General features: G+C 37.5%; 1 protein-coding gene across 2 annotated transcripts; it reads right to left on the bottom strand.

The window, feature by feature from the left end:
- Positions 1-2,827: 2,827 nt before the first annotated feature.
- Positions 2,828-8,432, bottom strand: LOC145085910 (serine/threonine-protein kinase/endoribonuclease IRE1b-like). Of its 2 annotated transcripts, XM_079023598.1 has the most exons (6): positions 8,349-8,432; positions 7,680-7,938; positions 6,737-7,586; positions 5,189-5,346; positions 3,939-4,188; positions 2,828-3,396 (listed from the first exon to the last, which is right to left on the bottom strand). In XM_079023598.1, exons 3-6 carry the CDS (start codon positions 7,255-7,257, stop codon positions 2,928-2,930), a joined length of 1,398 nt encoding a protein of 465 aa, XP_078879724.1. In that variant the 5' UTR covers positions 7,258-7,586; positions 7,680-7,938; positions 8,349-8,432; the 3' UTR covers positions 2,828-2,927. The 2 variants fall into 2 exon arrangements, with proteins under 2 accessions (XP_078879724.1, XP_078879725.1); XM_079023599.1 differs by lacking the exon at positions 8,349-8,432 and having other exon boundaries at positions 7,680-8,294.
- Between the last annotated feature and the right edge of the window lie 10,426 nt (positions 8,433-18,858).

Genomic DNA, 18,858 nt, shown 5'->3' with positions numbered 1-18,858 from the left:
TTTAGGTCATATTGGGCCTTATTGGCCCATTAGGGTTCCATTGGGCCTATTAGGGTTTCTTTGGGCCCATTATGGTTTCATTGGTCACACATTGTCCAAACATCCCCCAAATAAGGTGCAAACACAATCAAAGCACACCGCCACCCGACACGGCGGCCGGTGGCGACAACCACCACTTCACGGTGGTGGTTAGGAGTTTCTGTTTCATTAATCTAACATGGTTACAGTTTTTACATTGAAATACCCAATTAGCACATACACACACACTAAATAATCACACACACACAACCACCCTTATGGTGGTCGGTGGTGGTATACAGTGGCAGCCACCACCTCACGGTGGTGGTGGTGACTTTTCCCGCCAAACAACACCCAAAGATTACATTAAACTGAAATACATGCACTTAAACCCCATTTCACACCCACACAACCACCACACACGGTGGTTGGTAGCGGCAGAAAGCACAACACGGGCGGCAACCACCATGGTTGGCTGCCATGGTGGTTCTTCATGTTTTTCGGCCAGCAAAACACGCCCATACACACTATGCTACTAGAACACGAACCCATTCGTCGATCTAAACTGAACCACGCAGCACCTATCTCAGTCACTCCGTGGTGACAGACGGCGGCTAGAAGCGGGCTCGAGCGAACACAAAGGGAGAAGAACAACGTCTATAGAGAGAGGCGATGAAGAGATTAGTAGCATCAAGGGGAGCGTATGTCACGATGGCGAAGCAGCAGCGCGTTCGACGGTCTTGGTCTTCAACTATGGTGGTCGTACCCCCACCGGAAACGACAACAACGACTATCTTTACTGGTTCCCCCGTCAATCTTCGTTATCTCCGGCCATGGCAACATCGATGGCGGTCTTGGTTAGTCGGAACAACAAGGGAGTCGGGTGGGAAGGATGGTGGCGACTGGTAAGATGAAGAGGGAGTGGGGTGTCGGTTGTACATCCCTGAGGGTTAGGGTTTAGAAGTTACGTTAAAAAACCCGATACACATGAAACTTCTTCCCATGTTGACACAACTCGCCCATCCTTCTCCATTTCCTTTCAAAACAAAACCTTAATTTCCCTTTTTAACCCTTACCTTCAAGACTCTTTACAATTTGAGTCCGAATTTTACCATTTAGCCCTTAGCTTCCAACATGTCTTCATATTAAGTCCCAAACAACTACCCAATAGTCCCTACCTTCATAATTATTTACGAAACCAATCCAAAATTCACACTTTTGGCCCTCGGAAATCAAAAGTATATCATTTGGAAACCCGAAATCAACACTCCATTAATTATTATCTAATTTTGAACTATAATAATAATAATAATAATAATAATAATAATAATAATAATAATAATAATAATAATAATAATAATTGCTTCTCGAGGTTCCGGGTTTATTATTCAATTATTATATTTTAAATAAGATGTTACACTTGTCTTCGGCATATCAAACTTCTCTCCATTAATATGAAGATGAAGACCGCAAGAAAGACAGAGAAAGAAAGATCTGAAAAAAGATAGAAAAAGAAGAAAACACTAAACCTGTAAAGCTAGAAACCTAGAAAAATAAAGCCCCATTTTGGAGAGAGCGATAGTGATGGAGAGGTGAGAGAGGACTCGTTTAGATTATGCCTTAAAATCGGAAATCAATTCAATTTTTCCTAAAAATTTGGGGAATGGATTATATGAGTCAAAATGGTTAAAAGGACCCGATCAAAACATATGCAACTTACAATTGTATCTTGTGCTATATCTACAAATTGGGTTGTATAATTGGGTTGAATTTAAAATTTTAATATTATTTTATTAATAATTACTTATACTATTAGCTTAATGGTTTGGACGTCTTAAAAAATAATATTATTATATTCAATCTATTTATAGAAATAGTGACATTTCTTTTATAATATATTATATATATAATACATTGTTATTTAATGCATTTAGCCTAGGGTTAGTAGGGTATGCATTTTCAATGAATTTGTGAGTAAAAGCAAAAACAATCAAATATAACTTTTACAAGAAAGTCATGTCAAATTATAGAAATAGTCCTTACAAAACTATAAAATGGTAAATTATAAAATTGTTCCTTGTGTAAAATTATATTTTAACGGTGGTTTTTATTTTTGAGAAAATTACAGAAATGGTACTTGTAAAATTATTTAACAAGTCCCTATATTTGAGCAAATTATAGAAATTGTCCTTGTGAAAATACATAATAGTCCCTTGTTTGATAAACTTAGAGAAATTGTATGTAAAAATTGTGTTTTAATCCCTATGTTTTGAGAAAATTATAAAAATCGTCAATGAAAAATTATCTAATTGTCCATGCATATAAGATAATTATAAAAATGGTCTCTATGTAAAAATTATGTAATGGTGTATGTATAAGACCAAGTTCGAGAAACGGCACGGTGCAATAGCTAAATTACATAAAATGGTATCACGGAGACAAAATCCCAAGTATTAGTCCTTTGTGTTAGACAAACATACAAAAATCATCCATAGGTAATAGTGATTACTAAAACGGTGCCTATAATAGCATATCTACAAAAATGATACAATGTAATACCGAAAGTTACAAAACTGGTTCCTATGTAAGATTAATATACAGTAATTGTCCGGTGTAATGACGAAACTACATAAATGGTTCATGTTTAAGAAAACATTAAGGACATAATGTCAAAAATATAAGACTAACGAAAGCCGCAACGCACGAGCATACCACTAGTTATAGAAAACAAATTACAAATATCGGAAGCAAGGGTAAAGTATTTTGCTAATGCTATATCTTTCTAGTATTAGGATAAAACATAAACAAGTTACCAAACAACTTGACTATCATATATTCACCTTTTTTTTTTTTTCTATTTCACAAACTATATACAAGAGTCAGTTTTCTGACAAAACCATCATTATCATTTAACGAAACACTTTATGTCTATAATAGTTAATAAAAAGATCTTCGAATCCACAATACTCTTTAAAAAACTTATATGCTTCTATAAGAAGCTTCGGAAACTTTCTTCTAAAATACGCATCAAATCCCTTGGGGAGCGACCCTAACGCAGTTTTAAAATCTGGCGAGTCTAGATAGTGATTATGTTTGTTCCTTATGAGTCGTATTAAATGGCATACGCTTTTGTAGTTGTAATAGTACTTTTTGATATGTAGATGTACGTCGTTGCGGAGTGTGACGTCTAACTTTGTGTTCCATTCGCCACTGAAGACATGGGGGGCCCTTCTATCGAGTGATGCAATGAGATTGGAATTGGTTTCACCCTCATTTGGTTTTCTTCGTTTTACTTTTTGACTTGCTGTTAGTAGGAAGGAAATACGGGTCTGGGGATCCCAGAATAGAGGGTGGTTGTATACTTCTCCAGCTTTTGGCCTGAATATGAACAAATTCAGAGGTATAATCTCTTGAAGTATACATGGAATTTTAAAAAGTCTGTTTTTCTTTGTTTACCTGGTTTTATAAAAGGGGAAAATACAGAAAAGCTTAACGTACATTCGCCTATTATTGATTTCGATTTGGTAAATTAAATATGATAAAAGTACGTTGTGGCTTCTTTTTTATTATTATTTGTTTGTATTTTACCCTTTGCCATATCAAAATATAGTAACTGCGAATACTAGTTTTTTAGACGAAAAAAATGTATAATGGTTTATTAGTTAAGTAGCTATATCGATATTACGGTAAAAATACAAATGCTTTTCTGTATTTTTCCATAACATAAAAATGCAAGTTGAAAGCACTAAAACATGAAATCAGCCTAGCTATATACTTATAAACTTTAGCAAATCTAATCAATACACTGCCCATGGTACGTACTTTTGATATTTGACTAGTAGACCAAAGTCTATTTACACTAATTTCCCCACACTTCATCATGTTGTAAAGAATGTTAGATAATTTTACATGAATCATACCTGGATTCTGGATCGGGATGTAGGAGACGAGAGATAAGATCAAAGGCTTCTGGAATATTTTCTACCGGTGACAGATTTTTCATGTCATGCAAAATATTATTATCACGATCATCTATAATGTCACCAAACGGGTGTTGACCACCAGTGATACAAAAGAAAAGCAGACACCCAAAATTGAATAAATCCGCAGCAGGCGTTGGTTCTTCATTCCTAAGTTGCTCGGGTGCTTGCCACCTCCCACTCCCACAGCCTAAATGAATGGGGAATAGAGTATAAACAATTATCTAAAACATACAAGATATAAGTAATTTCTATTTTTTTTCTTTCCTTGTTAGTTATTAGAGCATTATAGTTTCAAATTATTCCTGATGACATTGCCCTTTAAATACCCATTATAGCAATGTGATTATAATTATGATGACATGGGACATGTTAATATGTTTTTTATGCAATGTCATTGTCCAACTAGGACGTACACATGTACTATATTCCCGCAGTTTTTTTTTTTTTTTTTTTTTTTTTTTTTTTTTTTTATAAAAATAGTCCATATATGATAAGATTTAGATCATCATTGATGAAATGGACATATCAAATGAACCTCATAATTATAATTATTTAAAAAAAGTTGTCCTTTCTCTCATCTTCACCATAATATATTAAATAGAAAATATAGACAGTTTTTTATAATACTACCTCCGTCCCAAATTAATAGTCCATGTGTACTTTTTGGTTTGTCCCAAAATAATTCTCCACTTCTAAAAATAAATAAAATTTGTATCAAAATATCCTTCATTATTAGTTAAACTACGATAGAATTAAATGCAACAAAAGGGTATAATTGTAATTTCATTTAATAAAGTTAATGGTAATTAATGTTTCCTTAATCTGTGTGTTTTTTGTCTGCGGACAATAATTTTGGGACGGAGGGAGTAAAAACATTAAAATATTTTTTCCATGTCAACATAATATCGCCCGTTTATGTCCTATGTGGACAATGACATAGCATGAAAAACATGTTAACTTGTGCCATGCCATCATAATTCCAATCTCATTGCTAACATGGGTAAACTTTCTAAAGTGCAATGCTATAACTAGAAGTAATAATTTTGAAAGTACAATGTTGTAATAAGAAAAAGGAAGTATAATGCCATAACACGGAATAATTGTAAACTATATTTCTTTTTCTTGCACTTTTCACATTCAAATATTATTAAAGTAATCTCTCATGATGAAAATATAAAACAACTTGCCTGTTGTGTTTTTGGTTAAAGCTCTGTATTTTCTCGTGCCCATATTTGAGACCTTCACTACACTAGAAGTATCATTGTGTATTAAGACATTCTGAGGCTTTAGGTCACCGTGATTGATTCGAAGCCCATGTAAATAGCCAAGTCCTTCAACTATATCCCTGTATTTTATATTTGCCAAAATATATTATGAGTTTAAATAAATTCTACAAGAGTTAAATTTATGATTTATCACCCCAAAAAAGGTAATAAGTTGTTTCTTTTTAACTTAATGATGGCAAGGGTTAATCTGGTAATCTATATATGAGTTTCTATTTTACTTAATACACAAAGTGCAACTTATTGAGAAAGTTAGGGAAATGAGATCTTCCCATTGCTATATATATATATATAATGCTTTAATTGTGTTAATTTTTCAAAGTATAATGTGTTAATATAACATTTGAAACTACAAAAAAATGAAAGTAAGATGCTACCAAAAAAAAAAAAAAAAAATGGAAGTAAATTTAGCCCTTCCTTTTTTGCTTCCATTTTCCCATGGTTTTCTCAAGAAAAAATTTAAGTATCTTTAATCACCATTTATCTAGAGAGTACTTTTCAGATAACACTTAATGGAGGAAAAAAGAACTACTTAATATAATAAGTTAGGGAAACGGTTCTTTCCTCATTAAGTCCCAACTTTTTTGCAAACTTACTATCATTCATTTTTGTGTTAAATGCAAGAATAGCAAAGTACTTTCATTTATTTGTATAATATAGCATCCTACTTTCATTTCTTGCCATTACAACAATACATTTTGAAAAATCTATCAAATTGTAGTAATGTCAAATATAATGCTATAACTTTTCAAAGTAAGTACAATATCCTAATAAGTAAAAAAAAGAGTAAATTACACGAATGGTCCCTATGGTTTAGGGTAATTTGCGCGTTTGGTCCCTAACTTATTTTTTTAACTCGGAAGGTCCCTACTGTTTGTTTTTGTTACGCGGTTGGTCCCTATCTTACCTAAAAAGACTATTATACCCTTGATTTTTTTAATTTATCTAAATAAACACACCCCTAATCCTACCCCCTCACCTTACCTCACCTACCCCATCATTTTTTTCTCTTTAAATAATAGTCTTTTTAGATAAGACAGGGACCAAACGCGTAACAAAAATAAACATTAGGGACCAAACGTGTAACAAAAACAAACCATAGGGACCTTCCGAGTTAAAAAAATAAGTTAGGGACCAAGCATGCAAATTACCTCAAACCATAGGGACCATTCGTGTAATTTACTCTAAAAAAAATTAAGTACAATGCTATAATTGGGTAAATTTTTTAAAGAACAATGTATTAGTAAGGAAAAAAAGGAAGGACAATGTTGGAATGGGAAAAATAGAACTAAGATGTTATAATCAAAAAATAAATGAAATTGCATTGCTATTTCATGTATTACCCTCTTATATTTTCCTTCCAATCTTCTTATGTTCGCCATGTTTTAATCGTCGTTTATCCACATAACACTTAACAGAAAAAGAAAGAGAAAAAAAAGAACATGGTCTCACCTCATAAATGTCAACAAGATCGGTGGAGGATACCTACTAGGCTTCGACAATTCCAAATCCTTAAAAACTTTCACTGTTGGTTGAGATTCGGCACTCAAATTTCCATGTGACAATATCAAATCATGTAAGCTACATATACACCTGTCAAGAGCAAGATAAACAAAATCTTGATCGTACTCCACACCATACAACCTAACAATATTAGCATGTTGATCGGATACACGCGGATTTTGTATCACTTTTAATGCCACATCATGATGCACCTTTACAATCTTTTTCACAGCAACTGACTTATCACCATAAATTCCCTCGTATACAATTGTCTCATTACTCCCCTTCCCAATTTTTTTTATCATAAACCAATAACTTTCCAATTTTTCGTCCTTCTCTATGAAGGGTAGAAGTGTCTTGAAATTTTGATAAACAGATGAGACATTTTTTACCAAGATCATTCCAATTAAGATCAGCACCATCAGAATTACCAAATCCTTCCTTATCATGCAACACATACTTCGCTCCATTCACCCATAAGGTCTGATCTGTAACCCTAACCTTGTATCTATCCTGCTCCTTGTCAAACACTGCTATAGTTAACTGGGACATAGTAGTACCATGATTTGTACTTCCATCTTCTGATATACATGGACTTGTGCGTGCCTGAATTGCTAACAGATATACCTCTGTTTTACTTACTGTATATGAGGAAAAATCGATTCCAGTTCCAGGTTCCTGTTTGAATTTCTGGCCCAAATCTTGCTTGATATTCACTGTGATTGGCTGAATCAGGTCTTCTTTTGTTAGATCATCGTTATAGCCACGTCCCAGTTTTTCACCAAAACGAAGGGTAATACTGCTAGGAGAAAAGCATAGATGTTTGACGAAAAGTTCAAAGAGAAAATGTTTCCTATGGTTATGATTATATATGTAAGAATAAATACTTTACCTGCCAGCGCCATAGGCATCATAAGTGAATTCAACCAGGTATTTTCCAGGGTTTTCTTGATCAGGCTCGATCTTCAAGGATTCTTTATAGATATGAATCCCCTTGTTTAGACCCACAACCTCTTCATGCCCACAAGGATACCTACCATCGACCAACGTCTGCGCTGCAGGGTCCATATTGCATGCTCCAGATGGGTCCTCGTAGTGCAGGGAAGTTTTGATTGTTTCCCCGGCTATTCCACCACCGCCGGCAGTTTGACCTGTTACTTCCAAACTCAACCATTATCAGAAGACCGAAGAAATTTAGGGTCGCAAACAAAAATAAAAGACTGACACCGTGGACTGAACCTCGGGAAGGAAAGAAACAACTAGTGAGAAAACATTGCTCTGTTTCAGGACCGAATCAGTGTTTTGAAAACATAAAACAGAGTTATCAAGATAAAATCATCGTAAAGAAGAAAACACGATTTTATCCTAATCCTAAAAGGAGATATAAAGCTGATTTTGCTGCTACAATACCATTTTAGTAATCTCAAAATAACAACATCGTTCACAAAAACAAAGCTAAACATGTTTAAGAGCACAAATTAGTTTACAAAAATTGTGAATGAATGAAAACACTTAATTAATTATAAACAAAGAAATCAATACTTGAATAGTTAAACTTAACTGATCAAAAGAATCTACAACACTATCCTGAACTATGTCAAGTGCATCTCCTACCCAAGCACCTTAATTTATAGAATTAGAAAATACATTGAATATTCTATCTAATTCAATTTTAAATGTCAAGTTGCTTAGATAGAATTATATACATGCCATATGTATTTTGGTTCAACCTCTTGTCTCAGTTCGATCTAACCCATAGCAATTTGACAATGATTTTTAAGAAACGATTTTGTAAATAATGGCTTGAATTCACACTGTTTTGGAATATAAATTGATAGTTGTTTATGGATAATTGTTAGTAAATGATGGCCACAGATGGTGGTAATTTTTATAAAATTAATTTATATTGTCTTAAGTGAAGTCGAAACTTCAACAATTTAAAAATGGCAGAGAATATGTTTTCTCGGGTAAAGAAGAAGATGAATTCGGGTATTGTGAAATTGATTTTGGATAAATGGGTTAAGGGTCAAACCAATTAAGGGGTCTTTTGATAGTTGCTGATTGAGTTAGAGTTACTGGGTTAGAAGCTGACCGGGTTAGAAATGCTGACTAAGTCCACATCTGACTGAGTTTATGTTGTTTGATTATTTATCTGATTGATTGTGCTGAATGATAAAAGTTACCATATTACCCTTGTGCTGGATAAAATAATTATAAAAATACAAATTATCACATAAAATCCAAATTAAACATACATCATTTAAAATCCAAATACAAAGCGTAATACAAAATCCAAATACAAATTGTCATACATAATAAAAAAAAGTACATCATTTAACGTGAACCATTTGAAAGTAACTTATTAGCAATCTAATCATGCAAAGTAGTCATATAGTCAACGGATTCTGAACCCCATTTTATGCCTTGTATGTTTTGGCCCTTACTTCCTCCACCTTCCACATCTGGATGTAACCATAGTGTTTTGTTCAAAGCTCGTAAATAAGTCATCTTGAATATTGTATTTCCTTATAAAATTATGGACCAAAACACAAGCAATGACTTTGTCTCCTTGCACTAGAAAAGGATAAGGAGCCATTTGTTTTAAAATTGGAAATCTCACCTTCAATACACCATAAGCACGTTCAATGATATTTCTAAGGTGTGCATGAGCATGATTAAACCTTTCTTCCTTAGTTAAAGCTCTGTTTCTTCGAAAATCGGTTAACCAATACCTAGTATTACAGTAGGGAACCATAAATCCACGGGTGTTGGTGTATGCGACAACGCGAAGGTAACATTTATCTGTTGAAAGATCTCTGTACATCTTCTTCGCCCCCGGATGGATGGAGAACCGAGACTTGTGGGTCTCATCCATCAACACCTACCATACTCCGCCCTAGTACGGCACCCAAATCCTCCCATGAAGGGTCAACAATCCTCGACTATCGTAATGGAACAAAGCTACTCGGCCCACTATCATCTCGCACTTTTGGCACTCCTCCTTCAGGCCCTTCACTTGTGCCTCCCTAATCTGCTCCAGCAATGGAGTAATCATTGTCATCCTCATAAAGATATCTCCAATCGGAGCCTCTACTGCCTTGCAGCTCAGAGCGTCGGCCACCACGTTGGCCTTGCCCAGGTGGTAAAGGGTCTCACAGTTGTAATCCTTTATCACATCTAACCATCAACGCTGCCTCATGTTCAGATTCGGCTGATCCATGAGTGATGGGTTTTAGCCATAAGAACTTTCTTATGTGCGCATGCAAAACCCTAATGCTTGGATCTAGGTTTCTTTAATTAAACATGCTTTCAATCCAAGACTTCTAATGACTAATTAGGTATAAGAACAATACAAAATCAGATCTAGAAGTTTACCTTTGAATCTCTTGTTTGATCTTGTTGTCTTGGAGCTCTAGAGTCACAATTATCACTCCTCTAATGGCTTATAAACACCAACTAGCAAAGAGGATGATTTGAGAGAGAGGAGAAGGGATGAAATTAGGCCAGGGTTTCTTCTCCTTAGAAGAGATGCCAATTTGCCTTGCCTATAGGGTCTATTTATACTTGTAGACTCCTTAAGGGTTTCACCTTAAACCCTAGTTGGATAATCTTTCCTTAAAGCAATCCATATCCTTACCATAGATAAGCCTTGGACGATTTTGAGATATCCTTAGCTTCTAGAATTCGTCCATCCTCTATCCAATAAGGATTTACAGTCTAAAGTGTAACTATCAAACAATTGACAGTTTATACCCTCTTATTTAATTAATCTCTTTAAGTCACCAAATTAATACTAATTAATTTATGACTTATATTAATCAAATAACAATATTATTATTTCATATATTATTCTCATAATATATTAATAATATTTATTCTCTCATAATAAATCATCCTATCAAGTTGCTATGGTGAAGGCAACCCAAAAGGACCATGCACAACCGGGTCAAATACTTGCCTAATATAGTTGCAGCCTTAGACACTATTCCAACAATGAGGTAGCTCAAACTCTTGTGGTCCATGTAGATAGTACATTGGACCCCATAGAGGTAATGTCGCCAAATCTTGAGGGCGAACACCACTGCCCCCAACTCTAAATCATGTGTCGGGTAGTTAGCCTCGTGAGTCTTCAACTGTCTAGAGGCATAATCTATCACATGCCCCCGCTGCATCAGCACTGCTCCCATACCTGTAATCGAAGTGTCATAGTAGACTACAAAGTCATCTACTCCCTCTGGCAAGGTAAGAATCGGTGCCTCACACAGTCACTGCCTGAGCGTCTCAAAGGCCGTCTGCTACTCAGGACCCCAGCAAAACACCACCGACATCTTGGTCAGTCGGGTGAGCGGAACTGCTATCTTCAAAAAATCCTAGATAAATCTCCTGTAATACCCTGCCAAACCCAGGAAGCTCCGAATCTCGGATGGATACCTCGGGGCCTCCCACTGCATCACGGCCTCTATCTTGGCCGAATCAACTAATATACCCTTGTGGTTGACGAGGTGTCCCAAAAACTGCACCTCGCGCAACCAGAACTCACACTTGGAGAACTTTGCGAAAAGTCTCTCCCTCCTCAAAGTCTCTAGCACCACTCGCAGATACTCCCCATGCTGCTCCTGAGTCTTGGAATACACCAAGATGTCATCAATAAATACTATCACAGACCGGTCCATCATCGTCATGCACATGCGGTTCATGAGATCCATGAACGCGGCTGGAGCGTTGGTGAGCCCAAACGGCATCACCACAAACTCATAATGACCATAGCGGGTCCTAAAAGTGGTCTTCTGCACATCATCATTTCTGACCCGCACCTGGTGATAACCGGACCGTAGATCAATCTTGGAGAACCAAGATGCTCCCTGAAGCTGATCAAACAAATCATCTATCCTTGGGAGTGGGTAACGGTTCATTACCGTTACCTTATTCAGCTCCCGGTAATCTATATACACGCGATGCGACCCATCCTTCTTCTTCTTCACAAATAGGATCGGGTCTCCCCATGGCGAACTGCTCGGCCTAATAAAACCCTTGTCTAGCAGCTCCTGTAGTTGCGTAGACAACTCCTGCATCTCCAGAGGAGCCAGTCGATATGGTGCCTTGGCTATCGGAGCCGTACCAGGGACCAGGTCGATCCGGAACTCAAACTATCTTTTCGGAGGTATCCCAGGAAATCCTCTGGGAACACATACGAATACTCTCATACCACAGGCATGTCATCAACTGTCGTCTTACCCTTATCTCGGGTATCCGTGACATACGCAACATATCCCGCACAGCCCTGCTCAATGTGACATCTCGCTCTTGGTGCAGAACAGAAAACTGGTCTGCGTTGTGGCCTCTCGCCCTGAATCACTAACTCTCCCCTACGTGGAGTGCGAACTCTAACCAATTGTTGCTCACAACCTATCACTACCCCATTGGGGCTCAACCAATCCATGCCTACTATAACTTTATTCCCTCGTAGGGGAATAGGAACCAAATCCACTGAGAACTGCTCGTCAAATAACCACAGTGTACATCCTCTATGAACTCTCGTGACCCTGACGGTCCTGTCATCAGTTATTTCAACGTCGAGTGGGCAATCCAACTCCCCTGTAGCTCTACTAAATTGCTTGCTAAGTGCGAGCGACACAAATGAACGGGTAGCCCCCGAATCAAACAATACCATAGCTGACATGTCGTTCACTAAAAACGAACCTATACACAAATACATAACCATGAGAAACAAACAATATCAAATACAGAGATAAGAGGAAAATACATACCCGTCACCACGTCAGGAGCTGCTCGTGCCTCCTCTACAATAAGCTGAAAAGCCTTGCTCCATGTCGTAGGCGCCTCAGCCCGGCCATGACGGCCATCCGTAATCCTCAAGGTAGCAAGATGAGGTGCTACAACCCTCCCTACTGCTGTTAAGCTCGGGCACTGGGACCGCTTGTGTCCCCTCTGATTGCACTAAAAGCAAATCATGTATGATACTAGTGTGGTGGTAGTGGCTGTGCAGTGTTAGCTCATATGACCAGTTCGACCGCACTTATAGCAGCCCGAACTCCCTGCCATGCACGCTCCCTCGTGTATCCTACCGCATTTGCCACAGCGACCGTGGCTCTGCTGGCTCCGAGATCTGAGATCTGATACCTTGGGCTTTTTTCCCGAACCTCCTGACTGAACTCCCTCTGGCTTCCTCTTCCTCTCCATCTCTAAATCTAGCTCTCTCTCTCTCTCTCTCTCGGGCCCTCGCTATCATATCCTACAACGTCTTGCAGCTGGATCGGCTCACAAACTGCTCCGTAACATCTCATGATATTGGGCCTTTTTCATCACCTCATCTGCCGTATACTGCAGAACGAGAAGATCCCTCTCCCTAAACTTGGCAGTAATCTCCGCCATAGTCTCCGTCGTCTGCTGGAGGTCCTGAAACTCCCTAGCAAGTTGTTGCACCTCAATAATAGGTGCGAACTTGGCCCTGAATCTGCTCGTGAAATAACTCCAAGTCATAGCATCCAACATAGTGTCATCTCCAATGGATCTCCCAACCTCCTGCCACCAGTCACGTGCCATGCCCTTCAAAAGAAAGGATGCGAGCCTAACCTTGTCCCCCTCGAGACACCTACTGGTGTGGAAAGCATTGGCAACATCCGCCAACCATCTGGTACTAGCAATGGGGTCTCGATCCCCCTGGTAATCAGAAGCTCCATATGCCCTGAACTCTTTGAACGTGAGTGTGCGCGACCCTATCATGGCCGCCACCTCAGTGTGAAACGTACTCAATCTCTCATCCATAAACTCCAGAATACCCTCCTTCATCGAACCGAATATCACAGGAGTCTACTCAAGTATGCTACGCGTGATCTCTGAGGAGATGAACTCTCTAGTCTGCTCATCCAAATTCTCGACTCCAGAGCCTGAACTTGATCCCTCTCCGGCACCTAAACTACCGACTGCTGGTCTAGGGCGTAAAACTATCATTCTGAAAACACATAACGAAAAATGTCAGAATACAATTATAACGTGAGGGACCATATCTACTACGAGTCCCTTGGTCTTGTTTCAACATTCCTTGATTCGAGTACGGATCCTCTGCTTTCAATATTATGGGCCCATACTGCCTTCCACATCTATCCGTACTTTCCTCAAGAAGTGCCTTGACTCCCCCAAGTCCCTCCTATTGCTACTGCTCTATGTCACTCTTATCCTAGGCTTGCCCTAGGGTAATCACCATCCCACTCTCTTCCATCATCTGCATAAGAAGTCCCTGCCTTCTCCCCTTAACTAGCTCACAAATACTATTACATATTACTCAGACTAGATAATTCTTCGAATGAGAGATCCTACCCCACAGCAGTTGGACTCAAAAGAGAGCTGCGAAATAGGGCTAGACCTAACCTTATGAAATTATTTAGTCCTTGCAATATGTGACTTAACATATTTGTTTACTAGTTAGTGGAAGACAAATAGAACTCCTAAAAGCACAAAGCAAGCAGCATTCAGACATCGAGTACATATAATCAAGCATATACTACAAAGGCTATCATCCTGACTAATCTGTACTAGCATACAGTTCTCATAAGCTGAAACACATATAGCAGGCACATAAGGCATCCTTCCTAGACGCTTAGTCCTAATCTAGCATGTTGTTCCACAAAAACTAATAATTTTACATAAACTTGTAGGGGTAATCTGGGAGTACTTACTTGAGCTCGGCTGATTGCATGCACCACACCCTTTTTCTTTTTTCAAAGCTCTTTTCTTTCTAAAAATTATTTTCTCTTTTCTAAAACTCTTTTCTTTTGAAAACTTTATACCACTTCCTTAGTTTGAGTTCAGACACACCCAAAAGTGAGCCCGAATCCCTCAAACCAAGGCTCTAATACCAACTTGTAATGTCCCAAAAATACCGGCCAAAAATTTTATTTTCAAAATCATTTAATAAACATAAATATAAGCACCATAGTATAATATCATAGAACATGTATCTCAAAATCTCATAAATTTGTCAACATATCATAGTCTCATATAAAATATCATAGTAAACTCCCAGGCTAATAGAATGTGGTGTGTGTCATGCCATCAACTCGAGCCCTTCTCTTTGCTAGCTGAATTACCTAAAACCAAAACTGAAACTGTAAGCCCGAAGCTTAGTGAGCTCCCCCAAACTACCACATATCATACAAAGCACATATAACAAATAACATAACTCTGGGACTGCTCCCCCAACTTCATTGGGACGAATCCCGGCATCGGCTTACCTGACATCGGACACTTGTCCGACATCGGGCTCACCCCGACATCCAGCCGCATCGGGCTTACCCCGACACATACATAACATAATCACATAATCTGCATCGGGCTTGCCCCGTCATCGGACCGAAGCCCGGAACAAATAACATATAACACATAAACTAGCATACATCGAGCTTGTCCCGAAATACATAACACATGGCATATAACTTATCACATATACTGCGTCGGGCTTGCCCGACATCGGACCTAAGCCCATAACATATAACACATAACACATAACACATAACCATACATGAATCATAAAGACATCAAGCATACATAACTACTTCTTGGGACCGCCCCGGCATCAGACCGAAGTCCGGTAACATATAAATTGCATCAGGCTATCCCCGGCATCGGGCTTACTCCGACATATTCTACTACTTAAACGGGCCGACATTGGTGCCTTAGACCCATTCCTACTGGAGGAAAACTCATCTCGTGTGACTGACTGCTGCAACTTTCAATAAGAAATCTCTGTCTACTGCTTCAGTGACTCTCCGACTATAATTTCCATAAAGACACATAGTCAAAAACTAGTAGTTGATCTTAGGGTAAAATGACTATTTTACCCCTGGCCAAAGTCAATATCTTGGTCAAAGTCAACTTCCAGTTGACTCGACTCGCCGAGTTGGCCCGCCAACTCGCCGACTCGCTATCCCTTCATCTGTCCCCCAACCCGAATCAACTCGTTGAGTTTAGCAAGAACTCGACGAGTTCTCCTTCGATCATATCATCGTGGCAATCTTCAACTCACTCGTCGAGTTCCTTCTTGAACTCGTCGAGTTTATCTTCGTCTTGTGAACATGTCTAGTCTGTGACTCATCGAGTTGTATGAACAACTCGTCGAGTCCATCTTCATGGGTTAGGAGATAGCCTTGGACTCGCCGAGTGCGTTCATACACTTGTTGAGTCCCATGGATTCCAGGTCCATTTTTATGTCTATTTCGTTGGTTCCTTCCTCTGGACTTAACTACATCCCTTCTAAACTCAACTGGGTTCCTGCGAATCACAATAGGTTGGGGGAACCAAACCCCCGGACTCATCGAGTCCCAAGAACGACTCATCGAGTTGACTGTTGTCCAAGTCCATAACTCATTTTCTGATGTACAACTCTTATCCAAAAGGTAGATTTGGGATCCTTAAGTCAATATAACACGTAAAGTCATGAACTTTACGTACATGCATGGGACTTTTATTCTTAAAGGACCAAAAATAGGGTTTATTTCATACATGGGGTTCTCATGGCCATAAAGATGGCACCTTTATGCCATGAGGACCCTCCAAGGTTCCAGATCTGAAGATATATTAACTTGGGACGTCCAAGTCCCAATGATCAAGCTTCTTGGACCCAAAACTCCATAAAAATGACCACAAGGAGATCTAAGAAACTACAAGTCAAGTATGAAGCTTGATTACCAGAAAGTGAGGAGAAAATGTTGTTGTTCCTGGATCTACAATCTTCTCTTGAAGTCCTCCTTCTTCCTCTTCTTCACACAACTTCAAATCACACAAGATTACTCAAAAATGACACTCAGACACTCACAAGGCTCAAGGTGGCGAGTTAGGGTTTTCTAGACATTGAGGGAGTAATAAGGAGGCCACAAGGGTGTTATGTTTCTGTAAATGGGGGGGACAAAACCCTAAAAATTTAGGTTTCCATCAGACAGCTTCTACTCGTCGAGTCGGTCTTCTGACTCGTCGAGTAGGTCACTTAGTTCCCCGACCCGGAGTCGATCCTACTCAACGATTGGAGCTCCAACTTGTCGAGTCCAAGGGTAAAATATGATGTTTGACTTGAATTAAATGTGTACCTGAGACCGAGTGTTACACATGATTTGGCCCATGAAAGGGAGTGATTGTAAGGCTATGATTTGGCTCATAGCTTTCACTCGGGGTTGAAATATACCCGTAATATGTATGGTATGTACTATTTTGGGAAACTCTCTAAGTTTTGTACTTACAGTTTATGTTTAAAATTGTTTCAGGTTTTCTTATATTGAAGGAAGGGTGTAGCTTGATTGCATCACATCCATCAGAGATTCTCACACTTAATAACTCTTACGATGATATTGTGATAAATGTTTGAATCAAATGTGTTATTTAGTTATTTGAACATGCAATTTGAACAAACGTTTTTATTTTTAAATGAAAATTTTGGTTTGAAATTTGCGACGTTACAAAAATACGATTATAAATGGAATTAGTGGAAAATCCAACGGTAGAATATTGTTCTTTAGCCATTAGATAGAGTTGAGAGAAGTTTCTTTTAAATAGAAAGCGGGAAAAATAAAGGTTATTTTCATAATTTTAAAATTTATATACTAAGCCAAATGGTAACCTTACAATACCAAATTGTAGCCGGACTAAGCCAAATCATAGGTGAAGCTAATGGCTTACGATTTAGATAGCTATTTTAAGTAAAACGGTTAATTTTTATCAAGTCATTAATATTTTTGACTATTTTTATAAATACTTTTTAAAATACTAATAATTATTACAATAAGTTTTATGATAATATAAATAATTATAATAATAAACATATTATAACCATAAATTAGAAAGTGGCCGTCCTTCATTTGTCTTTAATACCAAAAAATCTAAAATATTAACAACTATAAAAATAAAATATAGTGTTAATTATATATTATAACGGTAGATTAGAAAGTAGTCGTCCTATGTTTGTCTTTTTACAAAGAGTTATTGTCTAAGATTATTCTTATTTAACTAGACAAAGATTTATTATCTGATTATTCTTATTTAAGTTGAGGTATTTCTTTAAAGTATTGTGGGTGGTGGGTGAGTCTAACTTCACATCTTTTGTGGATTGGAGTTGGAACTAAAACACCGATTTGTAATAATCCCAAATAAAGATACAAAAATAGTTTAATTTTACACTTGTCATTTGAACAAGAATAAATTATATGAATGGTCCTTGTAGTTTTGGATAGTTATCTTATTTGATACTAATCTTTATGCCCTTTCTAACTTCTCTCACATTTTTTGAAGTTTTACCTTATATAAATGAATTTGAAATGAGCCCACATCCTCTTCCCATACCCAACCAAGTTCTGAAACGTAATCTCTCTCTAGGATTTATACATCAATTTATGACCAACAAGAAAGGAATATATCCTTCTTATTACATGTATAAGTCGATTTATAACCAGCAAGCAAGGAATTTATCCTTCTTATAAACATCACACTCAACAGAAAGTTGTATTTCTTGATACCTCTTCATAAAACTTGCCATGTGGGTGACAAGCTTTATCAAAAACACCACTACCAAGTCATCAATCCTTTGTTCCACCTCCCATACCATTACATCCAAATTTCCTTCCCATATCCACGGTAGCAATGGAAACACTAAGAGATGGCCCCAGATGTGTTTATTACAAAATACTACTTCCATTTATCCCTATAACAACATTGTATTCTAAAAAGGGTACATATAGCAATGCTATCCATATATAAATAAACTTCATTGTTATAACTATGTAGATTGTTAAAAATATAATCTCCTAATAAGAAAAAAAAATGAACTACCATACGATAGAAAGATATAACTTTTGAATGTTATAAACTTATTATATATATAATTAATTATTGCATTTACCCTTGAAATATAAGTACATTGCAATCACCGTAGGAAATCAGGTACATTGCCATCACTTAAAGAAATATAAGTGCATTGAAAAACCAAAAAGTATACATCTACGTTGCTTTTATAAGTAAAAAATAAAAGAGATTGTCAATATTGGTAGTAATAGTGGAGTACTAAGATA

The sequence above is a fragment of the Lactuca serriola genome, chromosome 2 (genome assembly GCF_051521515.1).
Source record: "Lactuca serriola cultivar US96UC23 chromosome 2, Lser_US96UC23_V15, whole genome shotgun sequence".
Lineage (NCBI taxonomy): Eukaryota > Viridiplantae > Streptophyta > Magnoliopsida > Asterales > Asteraceae > Lactuca > Lactuca serriola.
The sequence above is the reverse complement of the archived record's forward strand: the minus strand, read 5'-3'. Positions and strand labels throughout refer to the sequence as shown.